The sequence below is a fragment of the Puma concolor genome, chromosome B4, assembly GCF_028749965.1.
Source record: "Puma concolor isolate L17-30 chromosome B4, mPumCon1.1.hap2, whole genome shotgun sequence".
In the NCBI taxonomy this organism is placed as follows: Eukaryota; Metazoa; Chordata; class Mammalia; order Carnivora; family Felidae; genus Puma; species Puma concolor.
The window spans coordinates 124,954,013-124,972,609 of NC_141673.1; the positions used below are offsets into that span (position 1 = coordinate 124,954,013).

General features: G+C 36.4%; 1 protein-coding gene across 2 annotated transcripts in view; it reads right to left on the reverse strand.

The window, feature by feature from the left end:
- Positions 1-18,597, reverse strand: part of MALRD1 (MAM and LDL receptor class A domain containing 1) — a 784,828-nt gene that overhangs the window by 124,596 nt on the left and 641,635 nt on the right. For both annotated transcript variants that reach the window (XM_086714806.1, XM_086714807.1), the window contains 2 exons: positions 17,957-18,082; positions 10,168-10,234 (listed from right to left, as the gene is read on the reverse strand). In XM_086714806.1, coding sequence (XP_086570932.1) covers positions 10,168-10,234; positions 17,957-18,082 — 193 coding nt within the window. The remainder of the gene's footprint in view (positions 1-10,167; positions 10,235-17,956; positions 18,083-18,597) is intronic.

The window sequence follows — 18,597 nt, forward strand, 5'->3', positions numbered from 1 at the left end:
ACACTCTAACAAGAAAATGGTGCTTTTTATTTTTTATCTACAAAATGAAAAATGCAATTAGAAGATATTTATTCCAAAATTAGAATTCTCCATGTATATGTTCAGCAAGCATGCCCTTTTAGTTGTCAGCATTGTTAGATGGTGGGAACCCTAAAATGAAAAGATTGGCTGTGAAGTGATCTTATGTGTTTTATTCTGGATCCTGGAGCCGTAAATTCAAAAGGTATGCATTTCTCTTTGTTCAGTACTAAAATGCGTGTTCTCTCGTTTTGTCTTTTTGTTTTTTGCTGCTCTTGTGGCATTTGCTACAATGCATTTGTGTGTTCAGTTATTGCCTCTACACATAGAGAATGAAAAGGCAAGTACGAATTCTATCAACACTACCACTGTAATCTCTAGACAATTATTTTTCTATATTGTGTGTTAAATTTTCCGATTTTTGTACATGTGTCTCTCAAAATTCTTTATTTTTCAGTACATAGTAAACAGAAGGATAATATGGACCTATAGATGGATAGATTATATAAAATCTAGCCACTGATCATGAATAGTCATAATTAATCTTAAACTTGAAGACATACACAGTTTCCATTACCACCTCCTTCCTCCTTATGAAAAAAAGGAAAATAAACTAAGTCTATGAAGAAAACAAAGAGATGCACTACATCTCAGAGGTATAGATGAACAGCAGATTAAGGCAATGGCAAACATAAACTAGGGCTTTCAGAGGGTAAGAAAAGTCCCACGGGGGTTTCAAAATTAAAATGCATTGAACTACTTAGATCTGTCAACATTTCACTAGTAAGAGGGATAGGTTCAAAAAGTTCTACCTCATTTGCTAGATTTTGCTTCTGTAAGGCAGAGATCAGCCACCTAGCAACAGCACAAAAGATTCTACTCTGACATAGTTAAACTCATGCTGGCTGAGCAGGAAGAAAAGCTATGTAGGATCAGGGCAGAGCTGGATGGCCCGCAGTTCCCGTGCCACTAGGGAGCCTGGTTTGGGAAATTGTGAAATCCGTTCTGAGGAATGACTTTTTCTCAGCATTCTTCCAGGCTCGGGTCTCTGAGCACCTCCACTGGGCTGTGCTTTACTCTCCCATTCAAGAGCACACATACACAGCATGCACAGCAAAGAAAGAAAAGATGCCATTTCCAATCAACTATCCCATGAAAATGTGGTCGTGCACATGCTAGGAAAACCGATCAAATGAAAACTGTGTGGAAGAAGAGGAACCATTTTCCTATACAGCTATTTTAGGGGCGGTTTTTCAAGTTCCTGCTCCTTATAATATAGACAGCTATCTCTTGTTCTCTCTTTTAAAGCAAGTCCTTTGGCATTAGATACTGCCCCAGAAATAACCCACCACTTTTCTTCCAGGAGGAAAGAAATATCTACTTAACAGTCAGGTCATACCAGAGACTTTGGAAAATATCTGGATCACAAATCCCTTGTCACCAATGACCAGTAAACGAAATCTGGGCCATGTCTGTCCTTGCAGAATGCCCTCCCTGGATGAGTCAACAGGTCATTCAAGAGGCACTTACATCAGATTGTCAAAGCAATGCAGTTTTCAGCTGTGAAAACGTATGCCTGGCATGAAAAATCCAAAAACAATTCAAGTGTACAAACACGTCACAATGCTTTCTTTCTGGGAAAGGGGCAGTGAGGGAAAATTAGGTATTACTGTGCTTTTCATTTTCATGACTCTTGGCATATGTGACGAGAGAAGGATCCAGCTTTGGGAGTGAGACAGGGAGGGAGCCTTGGGGAGAGGGGTTATTTGCTTCATCTTCAATCACATTCCTAGTCTGTCTGGCTTGTTTGGCTCTGCACGAGGCAGAAAGTGTGTAATACTTTCTGACAACAGGGGAAAAAAACCAAGGGACAGGCCCATTTATCTTGGAGACACTGTGAAAAGCAGCCAGTTGGCTCTGCCTTTTACTGTAAGCGATGTTATTATTTTTTTAATACTGTAACTGTTTTTAAGGCCTTTTTAAAAAACTGCATTTCTAAGTTACAGAAGGAGTATTGGTTAAAATAAAAATGGAGAAACTAAAATATGAAATTGCTCTCTCTCCCAAAGCTAATCTCCTTCTGGAGAGCTCACTTACAACTATTAATACTTTGATGTGCACACTGCTAGACTCGTTTTTCATTTTCTACACTCACATTTACTCATCTTCTTCCCCCATAGAATTTTAAAGTGCATATTATTGTGGAATTTGCATTTTTCACCTAACAATGTAGACACTTTTCTATGTCAGGATTTTTATTTTCCATTAAAAAAAAATGGTTCTATCATATCCCATTACACTATTTTGAACACTGAAGTTTGTTTCCAAAACACAACCATAAAATACCAATTTCAACACATTTACCTACATATTTCTTGTAAGTATGTCAGCAGGCTAGATTCCTAGGATGGAGGTTGCTGAGTTAAACACTGTGAATATTAAAATCTTGAATGGGTATTTCCATTTGTCTTTCCTAAAAATTTCTTTACCTAAATGTTGTATATTTAGCTTCCTAAATATACAGATTATATTCACATAATCTATGTATAAAAGTGCCAGGGCTTCTACACTCTCGTAAATAGTGGATATTATTAAACTTATTTTTTTTTTTTTTGCCACTTTAGGTAAAACTAGGATTTTCAAGGGTTACCTTGTACTTACCTATTAATGAGGGTTGAATTTTTTTCAGGTATGTATTGACCATTTATATTCCTTCTTCTGTGAATAACCTTTGCCTAGCTGTCTATTGCCTAATTTTTATTGTTTTGAGGGAACACTTTAACATATAAGTAAATAATTAATACAATAATGAATCCCTATCTATAGTATATACTTTATATATATTTTTGTTGGCCTGTTATTGTGTTATTAATAAAATTTATGATGTCTTTCACCATACTGCAGTTTTCATTCTACTTAAGAATTATCCATGTGGTCAATTTTTCAAATCTCTTCATCTTTTCCTTTATGACTGCTAGTAAACTTAAAAATGACTTCCATGCTTCAAGATTTAAAAAGAGTCCTTTATTCTGTGTTTTCTCTAAAATTTTTTATAATTTTTTCCCTGTTCATCCCTTTATTAAGCCTGGGATTAATTCCTCACATGAAATATCAATAATAATTTCTATTTTAAATAAATGGCTAACCAGTCGTCCTAATATGAATTATTATTAGTCCAGCCCACCCATTCTCATCTACCTGAAATGCTACCTATTTTATCCTAATTTCACATAGCTACATCAATCTATTTGCAGAAGCTTTATTCTGTTGCAATATCCTCTTTGTCGTGTGTCCTGGCTCCTCAATATATATTACCCATGACTTTATAGCAAACTTTAATTATCAAGTACAATAAATACCAATTCTTAATTTTGTCTTTAAATATTATATTTGTGTTCTCAGGCGAACATTAAAATCCACTGGTCTATTTGAAAAACAAGCAAAAACCTAAAACACTGAGAATGTTCTTTGGTTGTCATTTGTACACTACTGAATATTGCTAATTCTAGAAAGTACATTCACCCATATCTTTTTCCTATCTATGGAATCAGGTCTTTGGACATCCTTCATTTGAGCTTTTCTCTTTTCTTTATGTAGGTCTTCAACATTTACTGTTAAGTGTAGGCCTGTATATATTATAATAATTGCTGCTATTTCAGAATTGAGTTCTTTTCCAATTATCTTATTCAATCATCATCCCTACTGGTAAAAAGGAAATTTACCTAGTCTTGCATACTTTTCATGTATCCATCTACCTTGCTGAACCTTTTTTTTAATATATCATTCTAAAAGTATTACAGTTAATTTACTTGAATCTCCTAGGCTGTGAGAATATGCAACAGTATTTGTGTTGCTTCTTTTTCAATACGTTTAACTCTTATTTCTTTGCGCTTGTTCATTTGGCTAAAACCTCTTAAACAAATAGAAGAATCCCAGTGCTAAGAGACTTCTTGTTCTTATTCCCGGCTTTAAGAGAAATGCTTTGAGATTTTTAAATAGATATACACATTTAAATTTTTTGGAAGAGAGGAACTACACTTTTGACTTTTAAAATTTCTACTATGTCACTCAATCTACTCAATTTTAACATCTCCTCTTCTTGGGACAATTTTGGTAATTTATATTTAACCATGAAATTGTTTCTTCCATGTGTTGGATTTGAAAAACATACACTCTCATGGCCTCTCAAGCTTATTGCACAAAAGACAGCTAAATGTCCTCCTCTTTAAATAGACTTTTGAAATTTTGCAATGATTTTCATTTCCAAAACATTCAAGTTTACTATGAATATTTGTTAGTCCTTAGCACTTGAGTACTGTGTGTGAAAAAATAACATCAGAGGCCATGATCTTAAATGTTTATGCCTTGTTCTGTTTTTGACCTCGTAAAGAACTACTGTTGGTTGCTATGGAGATGATGTTGATGATGTTAAATAAGAAATTAGCAAAAAGATTACTAATGCTTCCCACTTAGATACAACATTTTAAAAATGTTCTTAAGTAAATAAAACAATTACAAATTGTACATTTCAGTAATACAGAAGCCCTTTTCAATTTATAGCTCCATTGTGGCAGAGAACGTTAGTTCCTTAGTATATAGTCATTTTCCTTTTTCTCCATAGAAAAAGGTTAAGTAATTTATTCAAATTCATGGCATTAGTAAATGGTGGATGGAATTCATACCTAAACTCAGGTACATATGTTTTTAGATTCATATCTCTACATGGCATACAGGATATGAGTCATAAGCATGTGGGCTCAGGGAAAGTTCTAGAGAGGAGGTTTGGACATGATAGATGAATCTGGAATTTTTTCAGGTCGTCCAGGTGGGAAAGTGCAAAATGGGCAAAAAGGAACAATATGAACACTCAGAGGAATAAAAGTGCACAGTGTATTAAAAAGCAGCAAACGGCCAAGTACAAATAAAGCTTATTTCTAGATTTTAAAAATTTTTTTTAATGTTTTATTTTATATTTGAGACAGAGAGAGAGAGAGAGAGAGAGAGAGAGAGAGAGCATGAGCGAGCGCATGAGTGAGTGGGGGAGGAACAGAGAGAGAGGGACAGAATCTGAATCAGGCTCCAGGCTCTGAGCTATCAGCACACAGCCTGACGCAGGACTCAAACTCACAAACTGTGAGATCATGACCTGAGCTGAAGTTGGACGTTTAACTGACTGAGCCACCCAGGCACCCCTAGATTTTCTTTAAGCATTTGATTCATATCTCTACTCATAGAATCTTGCAATCATAGAATCGGGAGCCATCACATCAAATCTCCAAAGAGGAAACATGCCACAGGGGGTGATAACCTAGGAGTATAGACTTTGGCAAAAGACTTAGGTTTGAATCTGAACTCCATCATTTTCTTGCTTTATGTATCTGAGAAAATTACTTAATTTCACTTTTTTAATATTTTTTCCAAAAATTATAGTTTTGTTAGATATTTCCAAGTCTCATTTCCTTTACTGCTCGGTTAGTGCACGGTCATGTACCTTGTAGGTTTATGTGAAGGCCAAAGGCATGACAAATGCTTAAGAGGTTCTGACATATTATTGTCAACAATAACATACCCTCCAGATTTTTAACATTTAAGTCAAATGAAAGAACTACAGAAGAGTTCCAGGAACAATTCTACATTTCTTCACTTTCCTTTAAGCTGCCCCAGGCAATACCTTTCTTCAGCTGGCTTACAGAGCACTCCTTAACCACTCCATATTCCAGTTAGACTCCATCATGTGGTTTACTCTGCTATACGTGGGCATTTAGGTTGTTTCCAATATTTTGAAATTATAAAAATGCTACAGTGAGTAATTCTGTGGACATACATTCTTGTAGTGTTGGAGCTGTACCAGTAATATAAATTCTAGAAATGATATTGCTAAGTCAAAAAGTATATGGATATGTAGTTTTTTTAGATATTGCCAAAATCATCTCCATAGAAATTATACCAATTTACACTTCTCCTGGCAAAATGCTTGTTTTTTCACATCCTTACCCACAGAATATGTTACTCATCAGAGAGGTGAGAAAAAAGCGTGTTAGTACCATTTAAATGTGCCTCGCTGTTATGAGTTGAATTTTTTTCAAATGTTTGATCATCATTTTATGTATTTCAAAAATAATTGTCAAATTTTTAATATGAAGGTTGGTCTTTTCCCATGTCTTAAAATAGTTCTTTAAGTATTAGGGATATTTGTCCTTTTCCTGAGATATCTGACATACGTATTTTCTTTCAGATTGCCATTTGCCTTTTGATATTGCTTATGGTATTTTTTACAATGCAAAAAATTCTTTTTAGTCAAATTTTTTATGTAGTCAAATGTATCAACATTACCTTTGATTGCATTCAGGCTTGAGTCATTGAAAAAAATCATTTTCTTACATTCAGAATATAGAGAATTTAACCATGTATTTCTCTAGTATATATGTGGTTTCAGCCTGCATTCTGCTCCACCTGAAGATTATTTTTGTGTGTGTATGATGTGAGGTATGGTTCTAATTTTACCTTTTCTAAATAGCTAACTTGTTGCCCTAACATTTCTTGCAAAAAAGTCCATCCTGTCCAATGATTTGAGATTTTCATACGCACTTGAATATATTTCTAGATTTTCTACTCCGCTCCTCTAAATGCTTTCAAGTGCCTGTACCATACTGCTTTAACAAGAGGAGAGTTACTCCATTGCTTTCCTTTTTTTTTTTTTTTAAGTTTATGCATTTATTTTGAGAGAGAGAGAGAGAGAGAGACAGCATGCATGCAAGTAGGGAGGGGCAAGGAGTCTAGTGGGATAGGGTGGCTGCGGACAAGTTGTCTTCAAAGTCTATAAATTAACCCAAGCTTTAATATTTTTCTTCCTACCTTCACTAACTACCTTCCTTTTTTTTTTTCTTTCTGTTTTTCTTTCCTTGTAACATCTTTCTAATCCTTTAGAATTTATATTACGTAGCTCAGTTTATTTTCCAAACATATCGATATGTCAAAAAAATGTAATAATCAAGCCTCCTTAGGTGAGGGATAATTTCCCTCTTTTGGTTCATGGTTTGCTTCTTCAGCCCTCAAACATGCCGCATTATTGGTGTTCCTCAAGAAATGGAAAACCATGATTCATCTAGTAGTTTCTACTCTTGTGGATAATTATAAACTTCTAGCATCCCAAATGGTATTTTTAAAAGTCTCTTCTGGGGCGCCTGGGTGGCGCAGTCGGTTAAGCGTCCGACTTCAGCCAGGTCACAATCTCACGGTCCGTGAGTTCGAGCCCCGCGTCGGGCTCTGGGCTGATGGCTCAGAGCCTGGAGCCTGTTTCCGATTCTGTGTCTCCCTCTCTCTCTGCCCCTCGCCCGTTCATGCTCTGTCTCTCTCTGTCCCAAAAATAAATAAATGTTGAAAAAAAAAATAAAAAAAAAATAAAAGTCTCTTCTACTGGATCATAGGTAAAAACTGAAGGTCTTTCTCAAGGCACCCAAGATCCAAAGAGAAAATCCAGAGGCTTTGGTGATAGGCCCCCTCTTTGTGACCATGAAGTTCTTATATTCACAATGTCCCAGATGAGAGGTGGGCTTGAGTTTTCTGGCCTTACGTCTCTGGGTGACAAAGATCTAGAATTCCCACATGTGGGAATGATAGGGGTTTGACATAAAGCCATCGTCTTTCCATGATGCCCTATATTCACTCTAAAACTTTGTATTCTAAAGCCATCCTCATTTAACCTTAAATCCAAAAAAGAACACCTGTGTGTGACAAATGACGTGGATATGGCATTTAATTGGAAATGAATTTGACACTAAATGCAATTAGAAATAATTTACATTGTTATTTTGCATTTCAGTAAGATATGTTACACTTAAAGAATTGTGCAAGGATGAGTCAAAGGATGGATGTTACCTGTAAAAGCAAATACTTAATATTGGAACTAAACAAGCATTAATAGGACTCATGAGGTTTTTAAATGATGGCACACCCTATATTACACATTGCATACTACACAGAATTTTTAAAATTATATAATAGTTCTGATGGCTAGTATTCCTGTAGTATCTTTTGTAGGTCAGGCATGGTACAGAGCATCTTACACATATTAACCCCTTTAAATTTCACAACTACTCTAGGAGGCAGGTGCTATTCTTTTCTCCAACTTGCCAAAGAAGAAGCTGAAACACAGTTAGATTAAGAAACTTGCCCAACACTACACAGCCAGTAAGTGAGAGATCTAGAGCCATATGTACCCACGTGCAACAGCAAAATATTTTATGAAGAGGACAAAAACCATAAACAAGGTGCAAAGTGAATGTGTAAAGTATAATTCACATTTCTGCAAGAAACAAATGCATGCTTATGCGTGTACATGTGTTTGTGAAAGGAAAACCATATTCAAGTGGATATAAACCATAATCCTAATGAGTAGGATTTAAACATCGGGGATTCTGCCCTTTGCCTGATACACTACTGAACATCTTCAAAAATTTATTATAATATACACATAGTTACTTTTGCAGTCCACAATTTTAATGTTATTAGAGTTTGTTTGGAGAAACTACCACATTATATATAATATGAAAAAAACCCTTAAGTCATTTCTCACACCTATGTTGTAAAGAACACTAATTCCACACATTTGTTTGTGTGATGGTCATTAGTTATTTCACTATTTGAAAAGTATTATTTACTATCAAAAAAACGATTTTAAAATATCTGATTGGTGGATTTCTTTCTACATTTTGCTGCATCGATTTCCTGCCTCTAGTCCCTTTGCCTCTTAATCCTCCCATTGAATCTTCTCCCCCACGTTAGAGTTTTCTCATGTGAGAGAAACACATTTCAGATGTCACCATCTGGATTTCAAGTTTTAAAGTTTATTTAAGTACAAGAGGATGTTGCCAAGAATGCAAAACTCTGCTTGCTCAGCTGAGACTAGCTACAGTCGAGAACTTTATTGTCTATCTGGGCTAGAGGAGACCAAAATGCAAACCTCCTTACTGTAAACTGTTGACACTAAATAACATTATCCACTCAGCTGACATTCAATAAACATTACTTATGGCATCATTCTCACTTTCTTTCAGAAGACATTTAGAAATTAGTACTATGTATCCTGTCCTTCCATCAACATGCAGCTTGTGACAAGTTAATTTCCATGGAAACTGATACAGGAGAAAGTATAATTTTGTGGAGATGTAAAACAAATTACATAATGAAATAGACAAAACACTTACAGAAACCCACTAATAATTCAGTTTCAACAATATTAAGACAGTGTCTGAACTTACCTCCTCATAAAAAATTTTTGTTGTTTTAATTGGTAGAGATTTTTGCTTTTTTAAGGGATAAACAACTTTTCCTAAAATATGAGTGTTGACTCAGACGGATGTAAGTATTTAAACAACTATTAATCAGTCTTTTCCAGATACTGCAATATGTTTTGTTATGACTTGAGTATCAACCTACAATCAGTTGTCTAATAAGCAGAGCAATATATCCCTTGGTCTGCTAGATTAAAAAGTCATAAACACAAATATAATGGACTATGCATCATTTCCTTTGGAATTTATGAAACTGTTTTACACAATTCCCTAAAGGGTGAGGGAAAAATCAAGCAATCTTTGATATGCAATATAAATAATTCCCCAAAGAAATCACAAGGATTGTTTTTGTTTATTTTTGCCTTAAGTATGCAAATATATTCCTTATCTGTACCTTAACTTTAGCTGCTCAAAAACATCCATTGCATAAACTAGAAAAAGATCTTATTTATGAATTAATTTTATCCTTTGTTGTTAGAAAAGAGAAATATGAAATGTAAAATAAAAGGGGAGTCAGGAAACACAGACACTAAGTTCATCTGAAATAGGATGACACCCATATAAAAATATAGCCTCATATAAATATTAAAAACAAGAAATAATGGCTACTATTAAAACTATGTCCTATACAAAATGTTAAGATATAAAATCATGTTAAGTAATTGAATTTTTTTTCTAAAATATACTCATATCTTCCCTTCTCTTGTTCAGACAGACAAATGCATAAAATGCCATTATCCACTATGTTTACCTTAATAACTTCATGTTCATTATGATGTATTGTATCAGCTTCAAGAAAAAATAAGGAAGCCAATGGCAATAACTTGTAGGAGAAAAAGTAGATGATGTTCCTTACCGACACATAGGGCCATTCTTCTCCACTACACAATTCCCACCATTTCTGCAGTAACCCAATGGGCATTCTAAAAGGAAGTGTCATAAAAACAACAGTTAATTATAAATATTATTAGGAAGGAGGAGGACATATTACTGTTAATTATTGTATTAAATCTAGTCATTGAGAGTATTTCTTCCCATTTGCTACAAGCACAAGAATTCTCCCAGACTACTTCCCTGTACCCCACAAATTTGTTCAGTGGCCCTTGCTGCCCTTGATGTGTTCATTCTCTTCACATGCCTGAGTGACCACAAGAGAAGACTTTTTTCTTCCCCCCCTGGATTAAGTAAAATCTACTTATTTAGAACATGTCTGCATGACATACTTGTAATTATACTGAAATTTGTTCTTTAATGGAACATTGATTGTCTTTCGTTCCACACAGCAGCCACCATCATGGCGGACACTGCCCCGGCCCTGCTCTTTGCTGCTTGTATCATTCCCTACTGCTAGGTTAGCATGAACATTTATTTTCAAAGGTAGTTTGCTTATAGACTAAAAAGAAGGTAGATATTGTCCCATAGTCATGACTCTGGAAGTGGTTAGTGCCTTTAGGTCTTCAGGGTTCTTTACAGTCTCTTTGTAACTTCACCAAACCATTCTGATCCACAAAGACCTATCACTTTCTCTACTCACTTACCCCCCAAATCGCTCTCCTTGGCTTTTTTGACACCTTCTCTCTTGCAGGATACCATTTTTCCCTAGCTGGGCTATCCTAACTCTAATACTTGATGGAAGCCTCCACTTCCTTTAATTTGTAATCCAACACACAGATTCTGAACACCTATTAATGTCTGGTACTAGGCTAGGTACTGGATATGTACCACTAAATAATCTAGGAAGTTTACATAGTTGCTAAAGCTGCAGGCACCAGAGACAGACTGTCTGAGTAAGAATCTCGACTCAATTCACTTGCTGTGTAATATCAGCTAAGATTGTTAATTTCTCTATGCCTCTGGTTCTTCTCTGTCAAACAGGGTTAAAAAGAGTACCCATCTCATAGAGTTGTTGAGAATGTTCGGAAACAGCCAGCTCATAGTTTTTAGGAAATGTCGACCTAAAAAAATACAAGTGCGGTCTTTGCTCTCATTGGTCTTCCAGCTTCATGGATAATGCAAAAAAGTGACTAGGGCATTAAAGTACAGTAGTAAAGGTAATATAATTTGGGATGGATATAATAAGGTTTATGAAAATACCAAGGAGAGCACCTAAATCAAATTTGGGGAACAAAGAAAAGCTTTCCAGAAGAGAACCAGGCATTCATGTGGGGAAGGTAGGTGGGGGGTGTGTGTGTGTGTATGTGTGTGTGCGTGTAAAGATAAGCATAAAGACTCAGAGGCCCAAGAAGAGAGTGTGGTGTGTTTGAGGAACTGAAGGAAGTTCAGCCTGATTGGACTGATAATGTGAAGCAAGTATGAGAGAAGGTCACAGACACACAGGGGCCAGATCATATAGGCTCAGTGAGGAGTTTAAACTTTAACCTAGGAGGCCATAATTTTAAGACAGGAAGTGGATGTTTCACGCTTCAAAAAGACAATTCTGGATCCAGTATATAAAGTTAACAGAAGGGCTAAAACTAAAATTTGGGAGCCCAGTTAAGAGTTTTTGTAATAGTCCTATAAAAAATTATAGCTGCCTGAATGAAAGGGGTGGGGTGGGGAGTTGAGAATTGTGGGGATTTGTGAGATATTGAAATGCTGAGATCGAAACATCCTGGTGATCATTTGGAGGAGTCGAGAATGATGTTCAAGTTTCTGGCTGGGCCACAGAATTGGGGGATTTGTGGGGAATGGAGAATTGTTTTTTTTTTTTAGGGGAATGGAGAATTTAAAGGGAAAGACACTTGTGTTTGAAGTGCCTAAGGGGACATCAAAGTGGAAGTATTCCTTGGACAATATGATTTGCAGGTATGAATTCCAGGTAAAACACAGCCTAGGGCATGGATTTTAGGCCTCAGATTTCTTCCTCTGCCTTTCAGGCTTGCCCTCTCCTCTCCCCAAATCACTTGGTATCATGTTTTTAGGTGTCATGGCATTACAAAGATACAGTGTTTGTCTTTACAGGAGCATGCAAACCTTAGCAGAGAGAGAAACCATTTATTTGGGCAGAGAAAGGCTGATGATTATGAACAGTAGTAGAAAAGTAATAAGAAGAAACAGAAAGTTTATACAGGAAAATAATCCATTGGAGGAAAACTCTGAAGGTCAACTATAGAGAGTCAGATTGTGGAGCCAGTCATTGAACATTAGAAGGGGATGGATGGGGCAGGAGGAAGGAGGAAAAAGCAGGAAGCAGAGAGGTTGCAGTGTGGGAACAGACTCACAATATACCATATGTCTGGTGTCCTTTTTGTTTTTAAAAGTTTCCAGTGATTTGCTTTTCCAGGGGTACACAGTTGGCCCCTGAACAATGTAGGGGTTTGGAGCATTGACCCTCACACAGTTAAAAATCTACATATAACTGGGGCTCCTGGGTGGCTCAGTCAGTTAAGCGTCCAACTTCTGCTCAGGTCATGATCTCGTGGTTCATGAGTTATAGCCCCGTGTCAGGCTCGGTGATGACAGCCCAGGGCCTGTAGCCTGCTTCAGTTGCTCTGTCTTTCTCTCTCTGCCTCTCCCCTGCTCTCACTCTGTCTCTCTCCCTTTCTCTCTCTCAAAAATAAATAACCATTAAAAAATTTTAAAATCCATATATAACTACTGATTCCCCCAAACTTAACTACTAATAGCCTACTGTGAACTGGAAGCCTTAACAGATAGGTAGGGAACACATATTTAGTATGTTATATGTATCATATACTGCATTACTGCAATAAAGTAAGCTAGATAAAATGTTATCAGGAAAACCATAAGGAAGAGAAATTACATTTACAGGACTGTAAAAAATCTACGCATAAGTAGACCCACACAGTTCAACCCTGTGTTGCTCAAGAGTCAACTGTGTATCTCATCTTGCCTTCCCTTACTCTTCCCTATTTAACTAATAGGAGAGTGTGCTATTAAATATGGGAATACAGCTACATCCCTCAGGCTTCCGGGGCATGCTCTACTGAACAGAACAGATGTGAAATTTCCTTCATAAACAAGAAATTAGCTGGTTTGACTAAAAATAGCCCACTAGTATGATAAAGCATAAATATCTACAAACCTTTTAGATAAACCATTTTATGCTCATGTTTGGTCTTAAGTACAATTTTAGTCTTCCTCACATAAGGGCTTTGCTTTTTTTGAAGAAAAACCAGTAGAGTGTCTGAAACTGCAGAACATCAAAATACACACAGCTGCACATTTTTTTTCCTGGGGTCATTAATATTTACTTTGACTGCTGAGAGTAAAACTGAGGCTTGCTTTACATCAAAATAATTCTGTGGAAATTTACATATATAATCTCTTACACCAGATAATAGAACACAGTGGAAAAAACACATGCAGTGGCCAGAACAAGGAATAATGCTTGGTGTTTTGGAGGTCAGACAATTTGTAGATTACCTCTACAAGAAGTTCTTTCCAGTTTCTGCTTAAACCCAGGTTCTTTGTCCATAAGATGGAAAGGCACAGTACAATGTAATATCACCTTTAATTTACTCAAAACAATTTAAAGTAGAGAACAGATAAAATGGAGGAAGGAGATACATATGAGTAGTTAGCAATGAAGAGATGTAATATTTCCAGTAGATAAGTAGAGTTTCAAATGGGAAGTAGGGATCTACGGGGTTGATACTAGAATCAGTGGCTCTTTAGCCACATCAGTGTCTCACTGCCTTGTACCCTCTTGTGTTGGTTATTATGACCATGTATCTGCAGGCCAATATGATTCAAATGACTACATAGAAATAGCATTCTGTAAAGAATTCAAGTTCAATTCCACTCTGGTGTATCACTCTGGAAAAGCAGGAAAACATATAAATTGGACACCTATCTTTGTGTGTGTGTGTGTGGGGGGGGGGTGTCTCTTTCAGTGTATATGGAACCCAGGAAGTGACAGCTATTGTATTGTGGATTGCTGAGAAGACTGATAGTCACATGAATCCTGGTTTTCCCTCATTGATACCTTGCTCAGTTAATGTGTTATGGAACTTTGGGCTAGGTACTTCAAGTATAAAGTTTTATGTATTTAAAGTGAGGATTGTATCACCTTGCCTTCCAGGGCTGCTGAGAGGATAAAATGAAATGTATTTATAATATTTCTATACTATTGAATGGTATGCCTAACACATTAAATAATCGTTCTCACCCAGTTCTCTATACTTGGAAGTTCTTTAAATTGCCCGTGAAACCTAATTTCCATTACCATTGCTCTCTCCATCTTCTCCTTTTCTCCTTCTACCATCAGGAACACCATTACCACTCCATTTACTGAAGACCTGCTCTGTGTCAAGACTGTCCTAAGACTTGTACTGCCATTGCCTCATTCAGTCCTCATAGCATTATGTGATATATCCCATATATACCCTTTTTTACATAAAAGGAAAATGGTTAATAATATAACTTGCTCAAGTGAACAGCAAGGGAACAGCTAATAATGAACTGAATTCCAGTCCTCTAACTCCAAAGCCTGTTAGTCTAAACATTTCAAATGATCTGATGCTATTCAGTTCAGAATTTCTATAACCCCTTACTGTTCCCGATATTATGATCATAAACCTCTCTGAATCATAAGGTATTTATGCACTGTCATGGATTAAATATACGTATACACAATAACTTGCATAGTTTCAGGAGCTGTACGGATCTAAGAGTCTTCCAGAAAACCAAATGTTTTGGTGCAGGAAACCAAATTCCCAGTAGGCAGGGACTGTTCTCTTTATCTTGAAATCCCAGCACAGGGACTGCAGGGAAGATTAACTATGGCTTAGAAATTTGGAATAGCTCCATAGTACTTTACATGAGAAGTTTTTATTTTGGTTTGGTGTATGCTCCAAGTACAAAAATGTTCTTGTTGAAAAAAAAATAATTTTAACTGAGGGTACCCATTTAAAATATAGCATATCAGAGGGGAGGTGGGGGGGGGTGGGTGAAACAAGTTGGGTGAAACAAGATGGGAATGAAAGAGTGCACTTAACCATGATGAGCACTGAGTGATATATGGAATTGTTGAATCACTATATTGTACACCTGAAACTAATATAACACTGTATGTTGACTATACTGGAATTAAAATAAAAAAAAAAACTTGATAGAAAAAAATTTTAAAAAACCTTCTGAAACGGTTTTAGGCATTATTATTATCATTATGTTGTTGTTGTTGTTGTTGTTGTTGTATTGCATTCATAATACCCAATCCTACAAGTTTATATTTTTAATGCCTTTTCCTAATTCTCCTTCAAATGGACAGCTATCATAGTTGTAGTATCACCTTAACATAACTTTCATTAACCTCTACTAACTGCAGATGACTGGAAAGTGACTCCCTATTTAAATGAGGCCAGACACATCCTGCTCAATAATTTTCTGTTACATAAGCAACCAAAACTTGAAAATAATATGCCTTTATAACATAACATGGGGACACACAGGCCTTGTTGAAATCTACTTAACCTGAAACACCTACGCAGAGTCTGAGGTCAATGTTACTGTTAATGACTTAAACCTCAGGTGAGGAGAGACCAGATGCTCACCACCTGCTGTGTGACCAGAGATGTTATTGGACGCTGTCAGGATTGGTCTTATAAAGTCTGTGAAATGCTGACCATAAAGGGATATAATGTTTGAAAAGAAAGAGGAAGGCGTCATGGGCATTTTAGCATGGATTAAGCTTAGACGCATTCTTTTTTTTTTTTTTTTTTTTTTTAAATTTTTTTTTCAACGTTTATTTATTTTTGGGACAGAGAGAGACAGAGCATGAACGGGGGAGGAGCAGAGAGAGAGGGAGACACAGAATCGGAAACAGGCTCCAGGCTCTGAGCCATCAGCCCAGAGCCTGATGCGGGGCTCGAACTCACGGACCGTGAGATCGTGACCTGGCTGAAGTCGGACGCTTAACCGACTGCGCCACCCAGGCGCCCCGCTTAGACGCATTCTTAAACACAGAAGTGTTGACTTCATCATATTAGTTTGGCAAACTAAGAAGTACATACAATATAAATAGAGAACAAAAAATATAATGTGGATTTTATTTCTGAAAAGTGTTTCATTAGTTCTTCATATTACTATAACCCAGTACCTGGGGCAGTATGACCCATACTTTGTAAATGAACTGTGTGAGTGAACTGGTGAATGACTAAAATAGATGGGGCAGCCAGAATGTGTTCTCTGTTATTACCTACAGGTTGTCGATCACTCAGGAAGGCTAGTCACTCTTCTGTTTTTCTGGCCACATTTTTAAAGGTGGAATATGTAAAATCAGACAATAAACCATAACATGGTGTGATACATTTGTTCTCCTAGAGGACTCTGCTGAACAAAATCCCATCTTTATGAAAATAAATTTGGATGCTGGACATCAGTGCTTTTTCTTAATAGTTTCAAAGAATGAAACTCATTAGTATCTTTCTTACTCTGAAAAGAAACTGAAAGGGTTTCCTTTTGGGCATCAATCTGATAGAAAAGCATGCCTGGTACAGAAATAATGGCAAAGAGCATTCATCTTTGCATATTTTATGGGACCAGATTTGCTTACTTCTTGATTTCCTTTTGTAGTCATAAAATTCAGCGCTCTGTGAGTATTCATTTCAGCAGTACAAAAAAATAAGATTTTTTTGCACTGTGACTTGACTGTAATTACCATGTTTTTGTCACTTATAATAATCTTCTCTCTTGAAAGATACGAAGAATATATTCTCACCTAGTTTCGATATTAAATATCTCCAATTTGTTTAGAAAATACGATTGAATATATCTTTTATTACCAATTTATATTACCCATTAGTTGTGAGAGATTTATATTGACCCTATCTATTATTTCATGCCTCCTGCATGAAATAAAAATTCAATTACTAAGGAGAGATGTTAACAATGGACTACAATAAATTAGAGAATTTAAAAGCAGTTTTGATAAAAGTATAATCACAAACATCCATTATCAACTCTTATAAATATTCCAGAGTCATGAGAGAAAAATGTTTAAAAGTCAGTCTAAAGCTTAAGAAATTGGCTTTTTAATCATGACTAGATCATACAAAAGGATGGCTCTTAATGAAGTGGGAAAAATTACAATGAAAAAAATTAACATGTTAGATTGCGCTTCCTTATTTCAGAAATCAAGCAATTCACATCAAAGGGACTATCAAATACCAATAACTTTAAGTTATATTGAATTAAAACTAAGGGTGTGATTTTTCTTTACTTGGAGACCTTGTTTATATAGAGTAAGCATGAGTCCATTATATTATACAAGTTTTTATACGTGTAGCCATGTTAATATCCTTCCTGCCCCCAACAAATACTAGGAATTCAGTTATCCCATGCTTGCAATTATTTAGAATTTCAGGTTTTAATATTTGCATCATCGGGGCGCCTGGGTGGCGCAGTCGGTTAAGCGTCCGACTTCAGCCAGGTCGTGATCTCACGGTCCGTGAGTTCGAGCCCCGCGTCGGGCTCTGGGCTGATGGCTCAGAGCCTGGAGCCTGTTTCCGATTCTGTGTCTCCCTCTCTCCCTGCCCCTCCCCCATTCATGCTCTGTCTCTCTCTGTCCCAAAAAAATAAATAAACGTTGAAAAAAAAAAATTAAAAAAAAAAATATTTGCATCATCTACAAGGTTAAGTTACTGGCTTATATTGTAAAGAATATTTTACTGGAAATAGAATACCTGAGCAGCTGGACTCATCAAGCTGGAAATCTGTGCAGCTGGCAAAACCATCACAGCGCTCGTGCACTGGGACACAGCTGTTCAAGGAGGGACACCTCAACGCGCCATCAGAACAGCTCTCATTGGCTGCAAGAAGAAGAACAATAACCATTTTTTAAATGAATTTCTTCTAATGAAATAATAAGACAGTTTATTGCATCACCCTTCATCTTTCTAGTCCCCTGTTTAAGTGATATATTATAGTTGTTTTTGCTTCTTCAAAAAGAAGTGTTTTGATAGAATCGTTTCCCAGCTGTGCATCCTGCAGTATCATACAGGTATGTATGTATAAACTACACTGTGCACACTATGTAGTCTGAATTGTTCTTAGACTAAACTTTTACTCCAAGGCAGAGTTCTCTGTGCTTCTATTGCTCCCCTAAGGTCCCTGACGTTATGTGCAACTGAAATGACAGCAACCATTACTTGTTTGAATGTTTATCAATTTCCATATTGGACGTCATGGATAGTCACTGGGTACATGACGTAGGTCACTGCAGCTCAATGTAGGATGACTATGTGCCTTTATAGCACGGTGCATTGGGCTAATTCCAGAGTCTCTTGTCAGCCTGACTTCAAGAGACAAGAACAGGTCTCGCTCT